The sequence below is a fragment of the Trematomus bernacchii genome, unplaced genomic scaffold, assembly GCF_902827165.1.
Source record: "Trematomus bernacchii unplaced genomic scaffold, fTreBer1.1, whole genome shotgun sequence".
Lineage (NCBI taxonomy): Eukaryota > Metazoa > Chordata > Actinopteri > Perciformes > Nototheniidae > Trematomus > Trematomus bernacchii.
In genome coordinates this window covers 191,044-213,483 of record NW_022987579.1, presented here as the reverse complement: position 1 = coordinate 213,483, position 22,440 = coordinate 191,044, and the positions used below count along the sequence as shown (strand labels likewise).

The 22,440-nt window shown below is 40.4% G+C and overlaps 1 protein-coding gene across 3 annotated transcripts in view; it reads left to right on the top strand.

The window, feature by feature from the left end:
- immp2l (inner mitochondrial membrane peptidase subunit 2) overlaps positions 1-22,440 on the top strand; it is a 111,618-nt gene that overhangs the window by 9,806 nt on the left and 79,372 nt on the right. For all 3 annotated transcript variants that reach the window (XM_034126993.1, XM_034126994.1, XM_034126995.1), the window contains exon 3: positions 2,635-2,738. In XM_034126993.1, coding sequence (XP_033982884.1) covers positions 2,635-2,738 — 104 coding nt within the window. The remainder of the gene's footprint in view (positions 1-2,634; positions 2,739-22,440) is intronic.

The following is a 22,440-nucleotide window of genomic DNA, read 5'->3' as shown; positions in this document are numbered from 1 at the left end:
AACATCATGTGTCACTGTCACCTGAAACCAGCTTTAATGTAACTCTAAATATCCTTTGTTGTTTTAAATATACATTTGTATTATTACTCCTCCATATGACTATTATTTATGTTTTTGTATTTACTTTGTAACTTTTATTTTGATTAATATATTATTTATTTATTCACCTGCTTTGTGACCTAGTTGTTTTTCATCTTTAATTAAATAGTTTGTATTTTCTTCAAAGTGCACAAACTATAAAATAATCTCTTGAAGCTCCTTAACATTTATTTAAAGTTATATTTACACTTATTATATATTAAAACAGAACACAGGGATGTTATCCTTTGCAGACCATTTACATGCACTAAAACCTGTAGAACACACTCGAGGAAAGCACAAAAGAGCCCATTTAATTATCAAAAAATAATGTAAGATTCAACATAGCCCACTTCCTGTTGGTTTTACGGTCTCACTCCAATATAATTTTTTAACATTCTCCCTGTGTTACATATACAGACCAAATTTCATACATGTAGGACGTTCGCTAATAGGGCTGCGATCCAGGTGGCGCTGTTGAGTCATTTTGCCATGCCCACTCAAAACCCTATGTTATGTACATTTTTCACTATGTTTACATTCTCTGACCCAAAAAAATATTTCATTTTCAAACATGTTTCGGCACTTGCATCTCTCTGCTATCGTTAAAGGAAAATAAAAATAATAAAATCATATTAATACAATAAAAATCGTAATAATAACAAAAAAATCATAACAGATTATAATAGTTAATAAAATGAAAATCATAATAGTGACAAATAACTTATTATAACTTCTGCATCACTGCTGTAAAAACGACACTCTGCTATGGTCCTGTAAACTCAGACTTTTGCCCCTTTCACACCAACAGCTCCCGTTCTCGCTCCGCTTGCACTCTTCTGGTTCTGAACCTTTTTTTCTTTTCAGCCCCCGTTTTGTTCACACCGCCCAGAGCCCGACTGGTGCTGCGTCATCGTTTGCGTCATGACGTAACCGTTTACGTGCCTGCTTCATAAAGCCAAACCGCGCGGAAACCCCTCACATCGACAACACCAACAATGGCCGATTGTATTGAAGCGCTGCGCGTTTTGCTTTTGTTTTGTCGAAACCAAATGGAAATAATAGGACGACTTCACCACGAACTTTCCATTCGTCACAAGCGCCTTTCAACCAGTAGCCATCTCTCGCTGCAATTGCTGTAAAATTGCTTTGGACCGCTCCCCTCCAGCTTCCTCTGTACCTCTTGGGAAGATTCTAACTTGTTCTGAGAATCTCACATTTTTTACTTTTTCTCAATTTCAATATTATGTCTTTTTCTCAAAATGTCAATATTTTGTCTTTTTCTCAAATTCAATATTTTGTCTTTCTCAAATTCAATATTTTGTCTCAACATTTCAATAATTTGACTTTTTCTCAATTTCAATATTTTGTCTTTTTCTCAATTTCAATATTTTGTCTTTTTCTCAAAATGTCAATATTTTGTCTTTTTCTCAAAATGTCAATATTTCGTCTTTTTCTCAAAATGTCAATAATTTGACTTTTTCTCAATTTCAATATTTTGTCTTTTTCTCAAAATGTCAATATTTTGTATTTTTTTTTAAACATTTCTATATTTGGACTTTTTCCTCAACATTTCAATATTTTGACCTCCGTCGCCCATCCCTGTAGTTTTGTGAAGGAGCATGGGTGAAGGGTTCCTGACGGGTAGGTGATGCCTCAGATAATGGGCCTGAGTTCTGTGCCTCAGATAATGGGCTTTTAGTTGTTGTTCAGGAGGTTGATCCCGCCCCCGCCTCCGACGTAAGCGTGACGTATGCGGTTTTTGCTTCTAGACGGACAATTTTTTCGGACTTGGTAAGAATCGGTTTTCGCTCTAGTATAGCTCCGAACCGGCCCTGGAACCGGTGTGAAAGGGGCATCAGAGACAGCATGTAGAGAAATGTGTGTCTCCATGCTGTCAGTTAGTTTAGGAAGTATTAAGTCGGCAGGCGTGAAATGGCCTGCTCACTTCCTGTGTAATGAAACGCTCGTCGTCAGGTGAAGTGACACAAACAGAGAATAATGAGTGTGTAGTTTCTGAGGAGGACAGGTGCGTGACGGAGCTGTCAGCGAGGCTTTTACTAAACACGCCAGAGAACATTTCTATTAGGTTTTTAATATACTGTTCGCTAAAGAAGGGATGGGGATGACCAACCACACACAAACTGTCTTCATGACAAATAAATAAAGTGGATAATGGACCTCCTTTGCAGATTTGAGCCTTTGGAAGCCCTGAAGTGACATTTAAATAGTCTTCTGTGTTATTGTCTATTTAACCAAGTCATTTTTCATTTATAGCGAAGCATTTGAGTTAAAAAAAAACAAAGTTTGTTGAGGGAAAGTAAAACTTGAACCTTGATCTGGGGATATGCATCTTTGACCAGTTGCAAACAAATCCTATTGTATTATTCGTTCTCCTAAACAAGAGAGGGAAATGACCGATCAATCACAAACTGTTTTTGTACTAAACAATGAGAGAGAGGTTTTACAGTAATGTCTTTTTATTTAATCGTACCCGTACATACATTAATAATAAGAATATGAGAGTCCATATAATGTGTGTTTCTGTCTCTGCAGCCCTCCCTGAACCCTGAGGGGGGGTCTAACTGTGACGTCGTTCTGCTGAACAAATGGAGCGTCAGGAACTACGAAGTCCAGCGAGGCGACGTCGTCACCGTCATGTGAGTCAAGGAAACCCTCCGTCTTATAACCAGTTATGTCACGAACTTGAAACGCAAGGCAGTTTGGACTCAAATGCACGACTCCAGGAGAGAGAGTTAAAGTATAAGAAAAATACTTTATTTTCAAAAATGCCAACAAAAAAACCATTGTGGAAACAATCAGGTTAATAAGGAATGGCACAAGGATAGGGAGTCAAGGGACCTGGAACGAGACACAAAAGAGCACCAAAGTAAAACAGGAAGTGGAAGACGAGACAAAAATGACTTCACTAACCATTAAGAAACACGACAAGACTAACATTTTTGAACGAGACACAGCAAGTAGGTTGTTCCGTGCATCCAGAAGTATTTAGGAGTAAACTGTGGTCTGGGGGGGGGCGGCTAGTGAATTAATTTAAGTTTTCCGCACTCTCGCGGGAATATCTCCGCAATGGAGCGAGCTTAAGTTTCACTTTCGATTGCATGATATAGCCCAGCGCAACACCTTCGTCAAACATGTTGCCACTTGTTTGTACCATTTTCAGGCGATTTGTAATCTGTTCTAGAAAAAGGATTTGTTTTTTAGGATTTCAAGAAGCATATGGAACAAACAATGGATGTATTTTATGAACATGTATCCACGCTGGAAGTAGATTTAGATGTGTTAGAAGTGAGATAGAGATTATTATCTAATATATGCAGCCGATGAAGCATTGCATGAAGTCTGTTGATGATCAGAGGCTGTTGTGTTGGGGCTGCATAAACGTTTTTTTTGTTTTGTCTTGTAGGCAGTCCATGCAGGTCTCGGAGAGTTACACTTGGGCCTGCGACCGTAGTTTTACTGTATTTTGTTTTGAAAATCCACAGCGGAGGTTTGTGTCGTACTATGCGGTGTATTTTGCATTTCTCTCAGTAGCCAACGATCTGTGAGTCTGTTGGACATAAACTCTGTAATAAATGTAGTCTACATTTCATAAGAGGTGTAAAACCTGAGAGCATTTTAAATCGCATTTGAACTAAATGCTTATAGAATCTGTAGTTGTATTTGTGTTGTTGATTTATTGTGTGAACGAGGCGATGTAGAGAAGGTTAAACTGTCATTATCAGGCTGCTATGTACTGTTGGAGTGGGAAGCAGGCCTTTTGTTTCTGGATCTTTGTGGAGTCAGGTGGTCCGTGAGTGTTCTTTATTGGTTAAGTGTCCTTGGTATGAAAAAGTTTGAGAAACACTGCGCTAGTGGATTGTCAACGGGGGGGGGGGGCTCGCTGCGGGGAAATTATACAGATGGCTAGTCCGCCCCTGAAAATAAGGATAGGGAATGGGACGTCAACAACGTTAAGTGGGACGTCTTTGGAGGATACCAGCTTAACCTGTACAGTGGAGTAGCGTAATTTCTTCACACTCCTACAGTATGACCAATGAACAAACAAAAAAGCACCATGGGATAACATTTCATTCAACTAACGAGGCGACGTCGTCTCCGTCATGTGAGTCAATGAAACCCTCCATCTTATTAAACTCACAGTGAGTCATTCAATCAGTTGGTTGTTCATGCACCCAGAAGCACTTCAAAACAATGAATCAAATATCACGGATGATGATGACGATGACCTGAACTTTTATTTTCATGAACAATGTATGCTAGAGGGGGACCAGAAACGTTTTTAAGCTTCTTCTTGCCCCTTTTGAACATGACGGGAACTATTTAAGTGTTTATTTAAATGTATAGACCTTGTTTTTAACATGTAGAATAAATCGACTAATAAAAAAAAGGTGTAGAGACTACCTCCAAACACCAGAGCGACATTGGTCACAGTGATCATTCATCCCTTAATTCACACGGACAGATGTCATTAATTCTTTTTATTGTTAAACGCTCCTGTGTTTCTGCCCTGAGCTTCTCTTTAGTTATATTTCACACATACTTCATATCGGATCCATCTGACAGAAACAGGAAACGCTGATATATATTAACGGCTGCTGATGTTGATATAGACCCTATCCTCCCAATATGGCCGTGACGCCCCTGAACGCACCGTGGATCCCATTCCCTGTTGCCACTTTTACTTGTACTTGTACTCAGCGCTCTTTATACGTTGCCGCTGCGTTTCTGTGAAAGTCTCCCGGCTGATTGAAGCTGCAGACGGCTGCAGAGTGAGATCTCACACACAGGTCTGACTGCCTCTCGGAGCGGTTTGATAGTGCGAGGGCGACGCTGTCACATTTTCCATTTGAGGTGTTTGCTGAGCAGCAGCCTGCGGAGGAGAAACCCACTCCTACAAGAGAGCAGGAAACCAGGGCTGCATTCAGAAATCTATCTTCCTAGCATCTGCTCTTTAACCTGAGTGCAGAGGTGGGAAGTATTGGAGTACAAATACTTCGTTACTGTACCCCTGTTAAACGCCACGGACCCGCCGAAGGGTCCGCAAATGCTACATCTGCTAGCACCAGTGTGATCTCTGAAGTGTCATTTATGAAACTATTAATGTTCCACACCCAGCTGACGGGAAGAAACTCAGCTAACTGACTATACAAAAAAAAAAAAAAAATAATAATAACTCCCACAAGAAGCCTTTCAATGAGCCCTTAGCAAATACGGACTAATGCTATTTCTGCTCATAACTCACAAAAATGATAATTTATAATTATACTTTCTGCACAAACAACACATCATCTGAAAGCTGAGATTCCACAGATTCCATGGGTATACACCCCATCACTGCAGGCAAGAACTCACTGAGCTAGCAGCCAGAACATAGCAAATAAACATCAGTTTTCAAATCCATGACAATAATTAGCAGGTTACATTTTACAATCATTTCTTTCTTTTTCTTTTTCTTTTTTTTTTCTTTTTTTTTGATGGAATGAATAACTATAATGATTCAATGTTATAAAATGATTTTGACGATGAAAGGGAGGTCAGGTACTCTTTAAAACAGCTGCTAGTTATGGGTACTTTTTACTGAAGTACATTTCAAAGCCCTCTTTACTTTGACTTGAATAAAGAAGTTTAGTCAGTACTTCTACTTTCACCAGAGTATCTTTAAACACCAGTATCTGTACTTCTACTTGAGTAAAGGATGTGTGTACTTCTACTTGAGTGAAGGATGCATGGGGTTATAAAGGAAGTGAAGGAGAGTCATCAGGACTTTGGGAAAGAGCCTGCACTGACACTGGGAGACGTCTTTATTTTTGTTGTGTTGTTGCATGCTTTATAAACGTGTGAAATATGTTATGATAGTGGCAGAAAGTATATTCTCTGTGTGGCTCACATTATACAGAGGGTAATCCCTGTATGAATACCACCATACAAACAAAGCAATGACGGTCCTTTAGGTGTAACATACATCATGTGTCTTTTCAAAAAGCTTCCCTGCTGCACTCAAAGCAAACGTACTCCTTTCCATCTTAAAAATATCATAAACAAAGTCAATCGACTCATCGGCGGCAGGTGTTTCCTATAGTTGAACCACTCTCTAGTACTGGCCTTCCTGTCAGCAGCACTCAGACTAAAAGACAAATGAACTGTCCAATTTTAAAAACCCAGAACTTTTTTATACTAATAAAACAAAACGTATTTAATAAACTCAGTAAATGGCTCCTACACTTCATATTAAACTCTATTTTCTTGGTGGTTTTGTCTTATTTGTGGCATTACGCTGAGTGTGTGGCAGTACTGGAGGCATGGTTATTAGAGACCTGTCTGTAAACTTCAGCTCAGACGCTTTTGAAGTTCAGAAATAAGCATTCAGACTTCATGTTTTAATAATTATAATAAGTAGAGTCATCACAAAGCCTCTCTGTAAACCTGCTCCTCAAAGCCTCCGGGGATCTGGACAGACGCGTAAAAAAACATCGGTTTGTTTTGTTTTTCTCACTTGGTTTTTCACAAACGCTGAAAACCCACTGAGAGGAAATCAGGTACAAAGTGTTTGAGGCGAAGAAACACAAAGAGCCCGCGCGGTTTTCTAAAAACATCTCATCTCCCAACGAGGAGACAAACTGAGATGCAAATGAGGGGAGAGATAACGAGGAGAAAATAAACGAGTTCCTGTGCATGCTGGGTAATGTAGTCACAATTTAGTCTGTTGCTTTCATGCAGAAGAAAAAACAAATTAAGTTGCGTGACTTTATTCCTCTAAAAGTTTAGAGTTCATAAATCTTGAGGTTTCTCAACACTACATACTGAAATACACCTGAACATCAGCAGGAGAGGACTCTTTAAAGTAGATACACTACATACTGATATACACCTGAACATCAGCAGGAGAGGACTCTTTAAAGTAGAGACACTACATACTGAAATACACCTGAACATCAGCAGCAGAGGACTCTTTAAAGTAGAGACACTACATACTGATATACACCTGAACATCAGCAGGAGAGGACTCTTTAAAGTAGGGACACTACATACTGATATACACCTGAACATCAGCAGGAGAGGACTCTTTAAAGTAGAGACACTACATACTGATATACACCTGAACATCAGCAGGAGAGGACTCTTTAAAAGTAGAGACACTACATACTGATATACACCTGAACATCAGCAGGAGAGGACTCTTTAAAGTAGAGACACTACATACTGATATACACCTGAACATCAGCAGGAGAGGACTCTTTAAAGTAGGGACAACTACATACTGATATACACCTGCACATCAGCAGGAGAGGACTCTTTAAAGTAGAGACACTACATACTGATATACACCTGAACATCAGCAGGAGAGGACTCTTTAAAGTAGAGACACTACATACTGATATACACCTGAACATCAGCAGGAGCGGACTCTTTAAAGTAGAGACACTACATACTGAAATACACCTGAACATCAGCAGGAGAGGACTCTTTAAAGTAGAGACACTACATACTGAAATACACCTGAACATCAGCAGGAGAGGACTCTTTAAAGTAGATACACTACATACTGATATACACCTGAACATCAGCAGGAGAGGACTCTTTAAAGTAGAGACACTACATACTGAAATACACCTGAACATCAGCAGCAGAGGACTCTTTAAAGTAGAGACACTACATACTGATATACACCTGAACATCAGCAGGAGAGGACTCTTTAAAGTAGGGACACTACATACTGATATACACCTGAACATCAGCAGGAGAGGACTCTTTAAAGTAGAGACACTACATACTGATATACACCTGAACATCAGCAGGAGAGGACTCTTTAAAGTAGAGACACTACATACTGATATACACCTGAACATCAGCAGGAGAGGACTCTTTAAAGTAGAGACACTACATACTGATATACACCTGAACATCAGCAGGAGCGGACTCTTTAAAGTAGAGACAACTACATACTGATTATACACCTGAACACCAGCAGGAGAGGACTCGTTAAAGTAGAGACACTACATACTGATATACACTTGAACATCAGCAGGAGCGGACTCTTTAAAGTAGAGACACTACATACTGATATACACCTGAACATCAGCAGGAGCGGACTCTTTAAAGTAGAGACACTACATACTGATATACACCTGAACATCAGCAGAGAGGACTCTTTAAAGTAGAGACACTACATACTGAATATACACCTGAACATCAGCAAGGAGGAGGACTCTTTAAAGTAGAGACACTACATACTGATATACACCTGAACATCAGCAGGAGAGGACTCTTTAAAGTAGAGACACTACATACTGATATACAACCTGAAACATCAGCAGGAGAGGACTCTTTAAAGTAGAGACACTACATACTGATATACACCTGAACATCAGCAGGAGAGGACTCTTTAAAGTAGAGACACTACATACTGATATACACCTGAACATCAGCAGGAGCGGACTCTTTAAAGTAGAGACACTACATACTGATATACACCTGAACATCAGCAGGAGAGGACTCTTTAAAGTAGAGACACTACATACTGAAATACACCTGAACATCAGCAGGAGAGGACTCTTTAAAGTAGAGACACTACATACTGATATACAACCTGAACATCAGCAGGAGAGGACTCTTTAAAGTAGAGACACTACATACTGATATACACCTGAACATCAGCAGGAGAGGACTCTTTAAAGTAGAGACACTACATACTGATATACACCTGAACATCAGCAGGAGCGGACTCTTTAAAGTAGAGACACTACATACTGATATACACCTGAACATCAGCAGGAGAGGACTCTTTAAAGTAGAGACACTACATACTGAAATACACCTGAACATCAGCAGGAGAGGACTCTTTAAAGTAGAGACACTACATACTGAAATACACCTGAACATCAGCAGGAGAGGACTCTTTAAAGTAGAGACACTACATACTGATATACACCTGAACATCAGCAGGAGAGGACTCTTTAAAGTAGAGACACTACATACTGAAATACACCTGAACATCAGCAGGAGAGGACTCTTTAAAGTAGAGACACTACATACTGAAATACACCTGAAGATCAGCAGGAGAGGACTCTTTAAAGTAGAGACACTACATACTGATATACACCTGAACATCAGCAGGAGAGGACTCTTTAAAGGAGAGACACTACATACTGATATACACCTGAACATCAGCAGGAGAGGACTCTTTAAAGTAGAGACACTACATACTGATATACACCTGAACATCAGCAGGAGAGGACTCTTTAAAGTAGAGACACTACATACTGATATACACCTGAACATCAGCAGGAGAGGACTCTTTAAAGTAGAGACAATACACTATATTTCCACGCTGTATTAAGTTTGCACATTAAGATCTGTGCAGCTTAAAGAGGCCCTTTGAGGGTTTTTGGGGGATTTCCCTGTTCTATAGGTTTGAGTGCATGTAAATGGTCAGCAAAGGCTCCTTTGTTTACTTCTTGAACATAGTGACATCACTACGGAACACGCGCGCTCCTATTGCTCTCTATACAGAAATTAGACAAAATTGATTAATACAATAAAAAACTAACAATAATAATGAAATAAAGATACAATTATAAATAAAAAATACAAACATTTAAATAAATAAATAATAATAATAATAATAATTATACTGGAAAAAAAGTCAAAAATACAGAACATAAATAATTTAAATAAGAAAAATAGACCAATAAAAGAGGGTTATTGCTAATCTAACAACAGATCAATAAAACTCAGTAAATTAAGACATAAATAAGAACAAATTAATAAAACAATTATAATTAAAATAAAGACAAACATATGAAAATAATTATAAATAAACAATCTTAATAATAAATAAGATAATTAAAAATGAAGACCAACAGTGGGAGGATATGAATTGAAGTTATAAAGAATGAGATCAGCTGTCGTTTAAAAGCGTTTTCCTCCCTTCCTGTAACACATCAAAGACTCCGCTCACACACACTCCTGCGCTCTCACACACTCCTGCGCTCACACACACTCCTGCGCTCACACACACTCCTGCGCTCACACACACTCCTGCGCTCACACACACTCCTGCGCTCTCACACACTCCTGCGCTCACACACTCCTGCGCTCACACACTCCTGCGCTCACACACACTCCTGCGCTCACACACTCCTGCGCTCACACACACTCCTGCGCTCACACACTCCTGCGCTCACACACTCCTGCGCTCTCACACACTCCTGCGCTCACACACACTCCTGCGCTCACACACTCCTGCGCTCACACACACTCCTGCGCTCACACACTCCTGCGCTCACACACACTCCTGCGCTCACACACACTCCTGCGCTCACACACACTCCTGCGCTCACACACACTCCTGCGCTCACACACACTCCTGCGCTCACACACTCCTGCGCTCACACACTCCTGTGCTCACACACTCCTCCGGGATTTCCCTCGGTGTGTGTGATGCTTCGTTTAGCGGCGGTGGATCCTCCCTCAGACGCTGACATAATGAGGGCAGAGGGAAGCGCTACGCTAACTATGCTAACGCCGGGGGGAGTGACACACTTAGAGGCAGCAGGTGCAACAATAAATAAAAACACATTAAAATAAAGTGTTTTATCAGGAGGCAGATTCATCCTTTCAGACGTAAATACACATTTAAAGCTTTATCCGGAAACACTGAGTACTTGGTTGTTTAATGAGGATTTGTTTTATTGTATTACTTTTACTTTAGGGGGTATTTTTCAATGTAAAATCTAAAAGTCAACATTTTGTAAAAGGGTTTAAAATCAAAGTTTTTGAGGGAAATCTTCAATGTTGGTTTTTTCAAATAAAAAAAAAGGGGGAAAGAAACTCCCTCTGGAGGGAACACAGGGATGTTAGCCTTTGCAGACCATTTACATGCACTGAAACCTATATAATACACTACAGGAAAGGTGACGGAATAGGACTTCTTTAAACAGACTGCATCAATACATCTGAAAGTGTAAATGTGAAGCAGCTCATCTCCTCAAACTGAAGATCAGTTTTAATCGAGGTTAATGCTGTGAGTCCTTCCTCCGGACCCCGAGCTCCCAGCATGCTTTGCTGTTTCAACACGGCTACGTTAATCTCTCCGTGGCGGCGCAGCATTAAAACAGGAATTAGAAACTCTGCAAAACATCATGAAATGTCTCAGCTTCATGTTGAAGGTAATGATGAGAAATTAACATACACTTTGAGTTAATTAAATTCAATGCTTCCACGGTAGCTCTTAGCTGCTAGATGTTTACACACAGTAAGGCTCTCATTACTTATGTTATAACTTAATTCATCCTCTTTTAAAGTATGTTAAAGTCTAATAAACACCTATCTGCACTAGGCTAAAACTGTATGTTGTATCTGCGTTGGTCCTCAGACAAAATAAGGCTTTATGACCCTTAATGTGACTTTTTTGTGTTTATCTGTACTCATCTGTAGTTTGCGGAATTCAAAATGCAAGACATTTAAAATAATGTTGTTTATATTTTTACTTTGATGCTTGATTCCATATTCCTGCAGGGAACACTGTGAACTCAAAACCGCATGATATTCATTTTTCATTTCATTCAAAAGTGGCGAAGGGCGCTTAAGTGGTGCGACAGTGAAACAAGTCCCCTATTCAATTATAAAATAAGTATTTAAATGTGCACACTGCATTTTAGGGAAGGGGATATTTGTTTACATTTTCAAACAATGCTTTTGTTGTTGTGTTGTTATGTTGTACGCAAAGATTGCACGATAACATGGTTTACATTTTGCAGTTGTTTCATGCTTTCTGATTCCTTCATCAGACTCATGAGTTCCCCCACTGATCAGGGGTTGTTTGTGGGGCCAAAACGTATACATCTAAACACATTTCCACTCATTGGAAAGTAAAATATTTACCGTTATATGATTGGATAAATATATATATATATTAGCCCTAGATAAACGGAAGAAAAGAGCGCTACGTTTAGTTAGGATGTTCATATATAGATTGATTTATCTGAAGAAGCCATCGCCATGAAGCTGGAATCTGGGCTGAATGCGGTGCTTTTGTCGTGTTCTCTGCAGGACAGTGACTGAATGAAATCAGGCTTTCCCTCGTCGTAAAAGCTCAGTTTCTTCCGTCAAACCAAAGCATGCAGAGGATTGAAATTGCCGTGAATAGACGTGGGTTTTCTCTTCATGTGACCTAACGGCGCCTCTCGCCAAATGTCAGTTGTGATCCAGAAAAGACAAAAGAATGAAGGAATAAATGAAAAATCTGTTAAATTACGTATTTTTTGTAAGGTTAAAGGTTATTATTATTTTTTTTTTCTTGTCTGAATTCTGAGATTTATTTGAAAAAAGTCAATCATTGTTTTCTCAGAATTTTGAGATTTTCGAAAAAAGTCTGAAATATATATATGTGTTAAAGGTCCCATGTCATGGCCATTTCTACTGATCATAATTCCATTGTTGAGGTCTACTAGAATAGATGTACATTGTTCAATGCTCCAAACTCACATTGGTTTCTCATACAGCATCTCTGTATAGTATGTGTATTCACTCTCTGTCCTAAACGGCTTGTTGGAGCTCCTGCCCCCCCTCCCTGTGAGCCCAGTGTGCTCTGATTGGTCGGGACGTTGCGAGGCTCGTTGCTGCGAGGAGCGGACAGATTTCCGGGTCGGCGATACAGCGAGAACAAGCGAAACTCATCCTGAGCACACACAAACACTCACAGCCGAAGTAAAAACAATAAGTGTGGCTTGATATTGAGTAAAAGGTTTATAACGCTGTGAGAATGGGTCTGCGGAGAGCATTTCTCCACCATCCCAACTCGTCTATTACCAGCGTTCAGGGAGCTCTATGCAAGTCAATGGGGACTCCCTGTTAGTCAAGGGATCCTGGTTTGTGAGGTGCTCCGCATTTGTTGTTGATTTGGGTGTTCACACGTCACAGAACCCAGGAAGCAAACAATGGAAAAAGAGAAATGTCCAACGAGGCGTTCTGGGGCAGCATAGACAGGTATTTTCTGTGTTAGAGTTTTACTCGCTACAGGGTGCACTTTGAGGGTTTGTGACTCTGCAGACCGTTTACATGCAGAAGCTTCATAACACAAGGGGACGGGTGATAACCAGAAAAGCATGACATGGGCCCTTTAATTCTGAGATTTATTTGAAAAAAAGTCAAAATTACTTTTTTCTCGTCAGAATTCTGAGATTTTTGGAAAAAAAACTCAAGACTGTCTCTGTCTCCAAATATTTGTTTATGTGAATTCTGAGATTAATTCCAAAAAAAAAATCAAAATATATTTTTTGTCTTAATTCTGAGATTTATTTGAAAAAAAGGCAAAATTACTATTTTTTTCTCAGAATTCAGAGATTTATAGAAAAAAAACCCAAAAATTATATTTTTTTTCCAGAATTCTGTGATTTTTCGAAAAAAGTCCAAAATATTTTTTTTGTCTTAATTCTGAGATTTATTTGAAAAAAAAGTCAAAATTACTTTTTTTTGTGGCCGAATTCTGAGATTTTTAGAGAAAAAGCTAAACATTACTTTTTGTCTGAATTCTGGGATTTATTTGTAAAGACATTTTAGAAAAAAAACATTGCTCAGAACAAAAAAAAACTCTGTCTCTGTCTCTGTTGGTTAAATCTGAATTTGTATTTATTATTTATTATTATTAACTAATAATTTGTACGGTTAAAAGATTATGAAAATCGTGGCCAGAATCGTGTAGAATAATTTTCCTTTTTGACGTTTGGTGTGCACATACGTTTCTGTGTTTATCTGACTGATGATTATTCAACTGATCATGATCCTGCAGAGACAAATCGCTGCAGTTCCTCTTCAAATACCTTTATTTAAATCAGACTGATGAGCGGCTGCTTGAACCATCGGTCACATTTGGTCACCGTAATGAAAACAAAGCAGCAGGTCTTGTTTCTGTCAGGTTTCTCCTCAGCTTCAGGTTTCTCCTCAGCTTCAGGTTTCTCCTCAGCTTCAGGTTTCTCCTCAGCTTCAGGTTTCTCCTCAGCTTCAGGTCAGGCTGCAGGTTAACTTGGTGTCTGCAGTGATGAATGATCCTGAGTTTGTTTTTCTGTTCATGCAGACGAGGATTTGAGAGGAAAAACTGACGGAGATTGATGATTCAAGACTCTGTGTCTGTTCCTCTACAAGTTCAAGATGCTTTTATGTTGGTGATTTGGTTCCAATTGAAGATAGAACATGTCCTTGATGCCCTTTGTCCTGCATCAGTGTCTCTTTCTGCTGTAAATTCTACTTTATTCTTATTGCAAACAATTGAAAAATATTTGCAATAAGTAGTGTAGTCACAGCAGGAGAGGACTCTTTAAAGTAGAGACACTACATACTGATATACACCTGAACATCAGCAGGAGAGGACTCTTTAAAGTAGAGACACTACATACTGATATACACCTGAACATCAGCAGGAGAGGACTCTTTAAAGTAGAGACACTACATACTGATATACACCTGAACATCAGCAGGAGAGGACTCTTTAAAGTAGAGACACTACATACTGATATACACCTGAACATCAGCAGGAGAGGACTCTTTAAAGTAGAGACACTACATACTGATATACACCTGAACATCAGCAGGAGAGGACTCTTTAAAGTAGAGACACTACATACTGATATACACCTGAACATCAGCAGGAGAGGACTCTTTAAGTAGAGACACTACATACTGATATACACCTGAACATCAGCAGGAGAGGACTCTTTAAAGTAGAGACACTACACACTGATATACACCTGAACATCAGCAGGATAGGACTCTTTAAAGTAGAGACACTACATACTGATATACACCTGAACATCAGCAGGAGAGGACTCTTTAAAGTAGAGACACTACATACTGATATACACCTGAACATCAGCAGGAGAGGACTCTTTAAAGTAGAGACACTACATACTGATATACACCTGAACATCAGCAGGAGAGGACTCTTTAAAGTAGAGACACTACATACTGATATACACCTGAACATCAGCAGGAGAGGACTCTTTAAAGTAGAGACACTACATACTGATATACACCTGAACATCAGCAGGAGAGGACTCTTTAAAGTAGAGACACTACATACTGATATACACCTGAACATCAGCAGGAGAGGACTCTTTAAAGTAGAGACACTACACACTGATATACACCTGAACATCAGCAGGATATAGCCTCCCACAGGAAACAGATGAGATGACAGTGGTAACTTAGTGAAACTACAAACACGAGGAAGGAGTGGGCTGAAGTGTTCTGGGTGCAGCGAGGACACATAATTGACAGATCTGGTTCAGAAACAGAGAGACAGGAAGTGGCATCGCGAGGAGAAAGACGCTCACATTCAACATGATCGGCTAACACGGATTACTCTCTGTTTACACGCTGCGTGAGTTTGATGCTGCAAGTTTGCAAACTGGGGCCTAATCCCCGGCACATTTAAGTTTCACAGCGTTGGTAACGTTAGAGAGGGATTGGATTAGCAGAGAGGAGATTCAAGGCTTTTATTGTCATTTGTATATAGCTACAGTGTAGATATATACAAATGACATTACAGTGAGCCACTTGGACCATGGTCCCTGTAATTTTCAGTTAGTACTACCACCGTTAACAAACAATCTGTTCCTAGTTTGAGTCCTTTCAAACTGTAAGTAAGTACAGTATTGAGTGAATGTACTTCCCGTTACTGGTAGTCAATGAAAGAGGGTTTTTATCATATTGGTCATTTCTCCTCTTCCAGGAGCTGCCTCCATTTTGCTTCCCTGACTTGGTGCAATGACGGTGCAACTTTTGAAAGACGCCACATAAATAAAGTTATTTGACTCATATTTTTGCGTCAGGATGTCAAACAGTGGGAGAGTCAGCATCCATCTGTGTTTGTCTGCAGACACTATGTCAATAAAGACAAATGTCCCTGAGACCTGGCAGTGACATTTAAACGCTCGCTCCCTGTTTGCTGGGCAGTGAGGAGAGAAAATAAACAAATGCATCTTTTTGATACCTGGCAGGTACAGGGTAAGGCTGTGAAATATAAGTCATCTGCTGCTGTTTAGTCAGGACACAGATGCTTCCTGAGGTAACAGACAATGTTCCTGAGGTAACAGACAATGTTCTTCTGAATGTGTATTTTGTGGTTATTTCAGGATAACAACCAAAATCACATTCAGGAAACCATTGACTTCCAAACCAGGGATCAGGAAGTGCTAAAATGCTGACTCATTTCTAGGATTTAGGACTCATTCCCTCTTCGTGGAATCCGATCTTGTACTTGAGTAAAAGTAGAAGTACTCAGATCTTATACTTGAGTAAAAGTAGAAGTACTCGGACCTCTCTGTAGTCTCTTCTCTCTCTGATGAACAGGCCTGATATCTGTGGGTGTGAATCCTCCCTCTGTTATCTCTCAGGGAGTTGATGCTCCTCTTAAACGATGAAATATGACCCGTATCCTGAGGCGGTGCCCCCCCCCCCACAACACTCCCTCGACAGCCTGCTTTAAACATGACAAATGACAAAGGCACGCCAAGGGCAGCTCTGTGGCAACACGAGGACCCCCGGGTATCAGGACAGGAATGATCCCGCTAATCTCCCAGCATTGATATTCCTCCTACGCTGTGAAACTTTAATACGAGTTCTGACGGGGATAAAACTTCAAACATCAGACCGTCTGCAGACTGTTGTCAAGAAGGTTGTTGTTCTAGTTCCTGTTTCTTTGTGTGTTGTCACTTTGCAGAATATGTTAAAATCTGCAAAGTCGTTCAATCTTGAGTCGAGTTATGCATGCTGAATACCTTCTTCATAGATTGTCTAAATGTAAATGTTTTTACGCCGTTTGGAAGTTGTTTAATTTCAGGTTTTGTATTTTTCAAAAACGTAATGAAAAAATACACATTTCAGTTTCAAGGACGATGCAAATTTAAAAACACAAATGTTCCAACATCTTCATCAACTTGACATCACATGCAGCGTTTAGAGAACATTCATCAACTTGAGGAGACATGCGCAGCGTTTACTAAAAGCTGCAAATACAAAACGCTGAAGAAGCTCAAAACACAACGGAGACCAGGGGACACTAAAGAGTGACGCACACAGCTGGGAGACCAGGGGACACTAAAGAGTGACGCACACAGCTGGGAGACCATGGGACACTAAAGAGTGACGCACACAGCTGGAGACCAGGGGACACTAAAGAGTGACGCACACAGCTGGGAGACCAGGGGACACTAAAGAGTGACGCACACAGCTGGAGACCAGGGGACACTAAAGAGTGACGCACAGAGCTGGGAGACCAGAGGACTCTAAAGAGTGACGCACACAGCTGGGAGACCAGGGGACACTAAAGAGTGACACACACAGCTGGGAGACCAGGGGACACTAAAGAGTGATGCACACAGCTGAATCTGCAGCGCGTTAATATAAACGTCGGCCACCGTACTTAAGTATATCGCACGTTGCACTGTTGGAGGAACTTAAGATTTTTAATAATAATGTAATGCCAAAGCCACATAAAGTAACCTTGAATATATTACCCTCGAGTTTTGTTTCGTGGCATTTGAATATCTTTGAGACAGGTTTACTTCCCCTTTCTATGTCTATTTTTAGTGTGTGTGAGATTGTTAAAAACTGTAGCGTCTCAGAGGAAATCAGCCACCGTCCACCAGTCGTGTGGGACATTTCGGTCCCAGATGACATCAAACGCTGCCGCCGCCATCATTAGCTGTGGGATGTTTTCCTGTTTACTAAATTTAAAAGAATATTCCTCCCTTTTTTTATCCAACATCCAGCTGACAGTAATAAGAAGTGAGCGCTGTTGTTTTGACAGAAAGCCTCTCTCTCTCTCTGAGACTGTGGATTTATTTTCCACTCTGAGATGTTTCTTGATAACTTCCCCTGTGTGTTTCCGTCTCGGCGCTGCTGTCAATGTTTACCTGCCTCACATATTGCTGAAACTCGACTAATGTTGAGGAACAAACGCACTGGCAGGTGGATTTAAGACGTGTGTCAGTACGGAGGAAATGTGATGGTAGACTTCTCCTCTGTTGGGTTTATTACATCTGGTTTATTTAAAGCTGGGATAGGTGAAATGTAAAAATCTAAAATCCTGGCATGGGCCAACTTTTTCGCACTTCCTGTCCCTACGTCTGGAAATCACTGGTTTTCTGAACGTGTTTTTGGTTGTTATCCTGAAATAAGGACTGTTGTTAACACAAGCTGAAGAGATTCTTATTCTACGACATAAAGTATGTCCGTAAATACCCCACTAGTGAATTTAAAAACAGAGGTTGCTAACAAGTGTCTAAATGAGCCCAACATTAGCCGCCTTTAGCTTAGCGGTGGTGACGTGAAGTCATGTGACCGTGCTGTAGTTCCTTTATAGCCCAACATTAGCCTCCTTTAGCTTAGCGGTGGTGACGTGAAGTCATGTGATCCTGCTGTAGTTCCTTTATAGCCCAACATTAGCCACCTTTAGCTTAGCGGTGGTGACGTGAAGTCATGTGACCGTGCTGTAGTTCCTTTATAGCCCAACATTAGCCTCCTTTAGCTTAGCGGTGGTGACGTGAAGTCATGTGACCGTGCTGTAGTTCCTTTATAGCCCAACATTAGCCTCCTTTAGCTTAGCCGTGGTGACGTGAAGTCATGTGACCCTGCTGTAGTTCCTTTATAGCCCAACATTAGCCACCTTTAGCTTAGCGGTGGTGACGTGAAGTCATGTGACCGTGCTGTAGTTCCTTTATAGCCCAACATTAGCCTCCTTTAGCTTAGCGGTGGTGACGTGAAGTCATGTGACAGTGCTGTAGTTCCTTTATAGCCCAACATTAGCCTCCTTTAGCTTAGCCGTGGTGACGTGAAGTCATGTGACCGTGCTGTAGTTCCTTTATAGCCCAACATTAGCCTCCTTTAGCTTAGCGGTGGTGACGTGAAGTCATGTGACCGTGCTGTAGTCCCTTTATAGCCCAACATTAGCCTCCTTTAGCTTAGCGGTGGTGACGTGAAGTCATGTGACCGTGCTGTAATTCCTTTATAGCCCAACATTAGCCACCTTTAGCTTAGCGGTGGTGTCGTGAAGTCATGTGACCCTGCTGTAGTTCCTTTATAGCCCAACATTAGCCTCCTTTAGCTTAGCGGTGGTGACGTGAAGTCATGTGACCCTGCTGTAGTTCCTTTATAGCCCAACATTAGCCACCTTTAGCTTAGCGGTGGTGACGTGAAGTCATGTGACCGTGCTGTAGTTCCTTTAAAGCCCAACATTAGCCTCCTTTAGCTTAGCGGTGGTGACGTGAAGTCATGTGACCCTGCTGTAGTTCCTTTATAGCCCAACATTAGCCACCTTTAGCTTAGCGGTGGTGACGTGAAGTCATGTGACCGTGCTGTAGTTCCTTTATAGCCCAACATTAGTTTTTTTAACATTTAGTCAAATCCTGCCTTTTTTTAATGCCTTTTTCTAGAAAAACAACGTTCCCTAGTTTACCACTTGATTCATAATATGCTGAAATGTATTATTATTTGTCCAATAGAATCATATAAATGACAATAATATATAATAAACTGTCCTTAACGGGCTTACGTTTTTTAATATTTACAATCAGGCTGTTGCTGACGTCCAGACACGTGCGAGCCAAACAGAAAACATCTATTCTATGTCAGAGTTAACCATCAATAGAAGATGAAGCGTGTTTTCCTGTAAGACTAAAGTCATAAGTAATTCAAAGTGCTAAAGATATCAAGCAGCATCGTCCACACTCAGTCGGCTCGACGCTCAATCCTTCCCTGATCTCTCAGATTCTGCAGACGTTATATTTGCCTCCCGGCTGTTTGGAGACAGATTGAGATCGCCTCTGTTTGGTGTGTTGAAGTATTTAAAGGGAGAATAACAAATGTAATGGATTGTACATTTTATAGCCGGTTCATGTGGAGTTTCACATCTTCTTCCGTAAACAGCTGACATTAAATTGACCAGACTTTTGATATGACTGCACCCTTCATCCTATTTTAGCAACAATCTGTTAGCAAAAATCAGCAGTCTGCAGAGTTAAAAATTGACAGCATTGAGTATGTAACTAAGCCGTGTAATAAGCCTCAATAATCCATCCTCCATCGGAGCTCAGTTTAGACTAGGGAGTAGTTTCACCTCCTGACTCTCTGTGAGTTCAGCGCACGTTGACCTTCAGACTCTGAACAGCAGATTACCAAACGGCTGCAGGGCTTTTCAGAGAAGAGTCTCTGAGCTGCAGCTACAGTGGATTTATCTGAACGCCGCTCGGGCAGAGGAACTCAATTTGGCTCCTGATCAAATGTTTGATCTTCATCATCTCGCTCCGACTGATGAAGATTTGACTCATTAGATGTTTTCTTCTTTTATTTCTGGAGCAGAGGAGATAATTATCCACGATGAATTGTGCATGAGTGAAGGGACAAGAGAGCAGCTCTTATTCCTAACACGGAGCCAATGAATTAAAAGAATTACCATAGGTCACTGAATTAATTCTCCAATTGGTGGGATTTCTCCTGGGCCCCCCGAATTCACCTGTAGGAGGGGGGAGGGGGGAATTTCCAGGTCAGAATCTGTGCTGCACCGGGTAACAGACGTGCTGAAATGCAGATTTTCCCCTGTAAAATGTTAAAGTGATGCCAGAAAACAATATTTCTGTTTGTCAAAAACTGTATAATTACTCCATAAATATGAGTATCAAACAGAGCGTCAGATGGCAGACTTTTGGGGTTTTCTGTAGAGGAATGCAGTATTTTCGCCGGAAAGTGTGCGGGCCGTAATTTTGTGACGTTAGCGCCCTCATACTATATTTTTCTAGAAAAACCCCTGTCTCCTAATGTATTTATTTTGGTTATATCAGCAGAATATTTTGCTCTCCGCAGCTTGGTTGTTGTGTTCTTGCAGTTCTTGGAAATCGACCAGTGGTTTCAAATGGCGCGTTCACACCAAGTACTTTTCCCACAATAGTTCATGAGAACTTTAGTTCATGAGAGCTCTTTTAGTTCTGATGAACTAAAGCAGATCGCGTTCACACCAAAATGAGTTCCTGGGGGTGGATTAGGCAAATGAACCGCTGACGTCACTTCTTCTTCTTCTGCTTTGGGTTTATTGGCAGGCCGCAAACAACTTCACGGCGAGTCCAGTAGGTGGCGGTATGCACCTTAAAGTTGCAATCCGCCAAAAAACCGAGAGAAAAAGAAGAAGAAAAACCTCCCGCGCCCACCTGCTGTATATGAGGCGTCTGTTTACCTTCCGACCTCAGACATGAACTTCGTCTGCGTTATTTAAGCAAACACAAATACAGATCGTCGACCAGTCAAATGCAATAGCAATGCTGATTCGGAAGCGAAGGCGGTTAAGAAGGATTGACAAAAGGATTGGACGACGACATGCACGCGCTACGCTACGTGTGAAATGAATAAACTGTGCCAGGTGTGTCGTACGCACACTAAATAGGCTCAGCAGCTAACACACCTTTATTATATATCATCCTGAGAGCAACTGCATCCGTCTGCCATGAACCCTACAGAAACCTACGTGTTAGTTGTGGCCCATAGTGGCCTCCATTTGTGTCGTGTAAAATGGGGGAAATCAAAAGTTAGCAAATCCCCATGTCATGTTTATAAAAACATTTAGTTTTAGGTCAAATAATTATTACACTGCTCTGAAACTCACTACACTAACTCCTAAGATGTTCCCTTACTATAATTAATAAAAAATATTGAACTCACAACACTGGTAATAACAAACTTAACCATTTCTCTTTCTATAAATAAATAGTGCTTGTGTTGGACGCCATTTTGAAATACAATGAAATTATCTTTTTGAAAGCCACAATAAATAAAGCTTATAGTTTATAACCGATGAAACATGATGGTATCAGAATAATCACTTACATGTGATGTATCATGCTACACAGGTCACTGTAAAGATAAAGTGTCAGAGGAGAAATAAGCAAGCTTAGTTACATGAAATGTAATGAAAAATGTAAGATACAGGCTCTGTTTAATCGCCATGTAGGTTCTCTTTTATTGCACACTCAAGACAATATCAATAACAGCATCACGCTGTCCCAGGTGTGTCGTATGCATGTAAATAGAAGTTAACATTTTCAATATCAAATAAAGTGTCAGTAGTATGAAAACATATATATATATATATATATATATATATATATATATATATATATAATAACAATAGGTAGGCTTAGCAGCAGACACACCTTAGTGCAAAGTGAAGTGTCAGTATTAATAACAGTGGCATATATATAATGACAGCAACGTTTCTGATTGGCCCGTGGGTGTAAAGCCCGCCCACATTTTAGTAATGTGGTCATGACGCAGCAAATCTGGATCAGCTCCGTT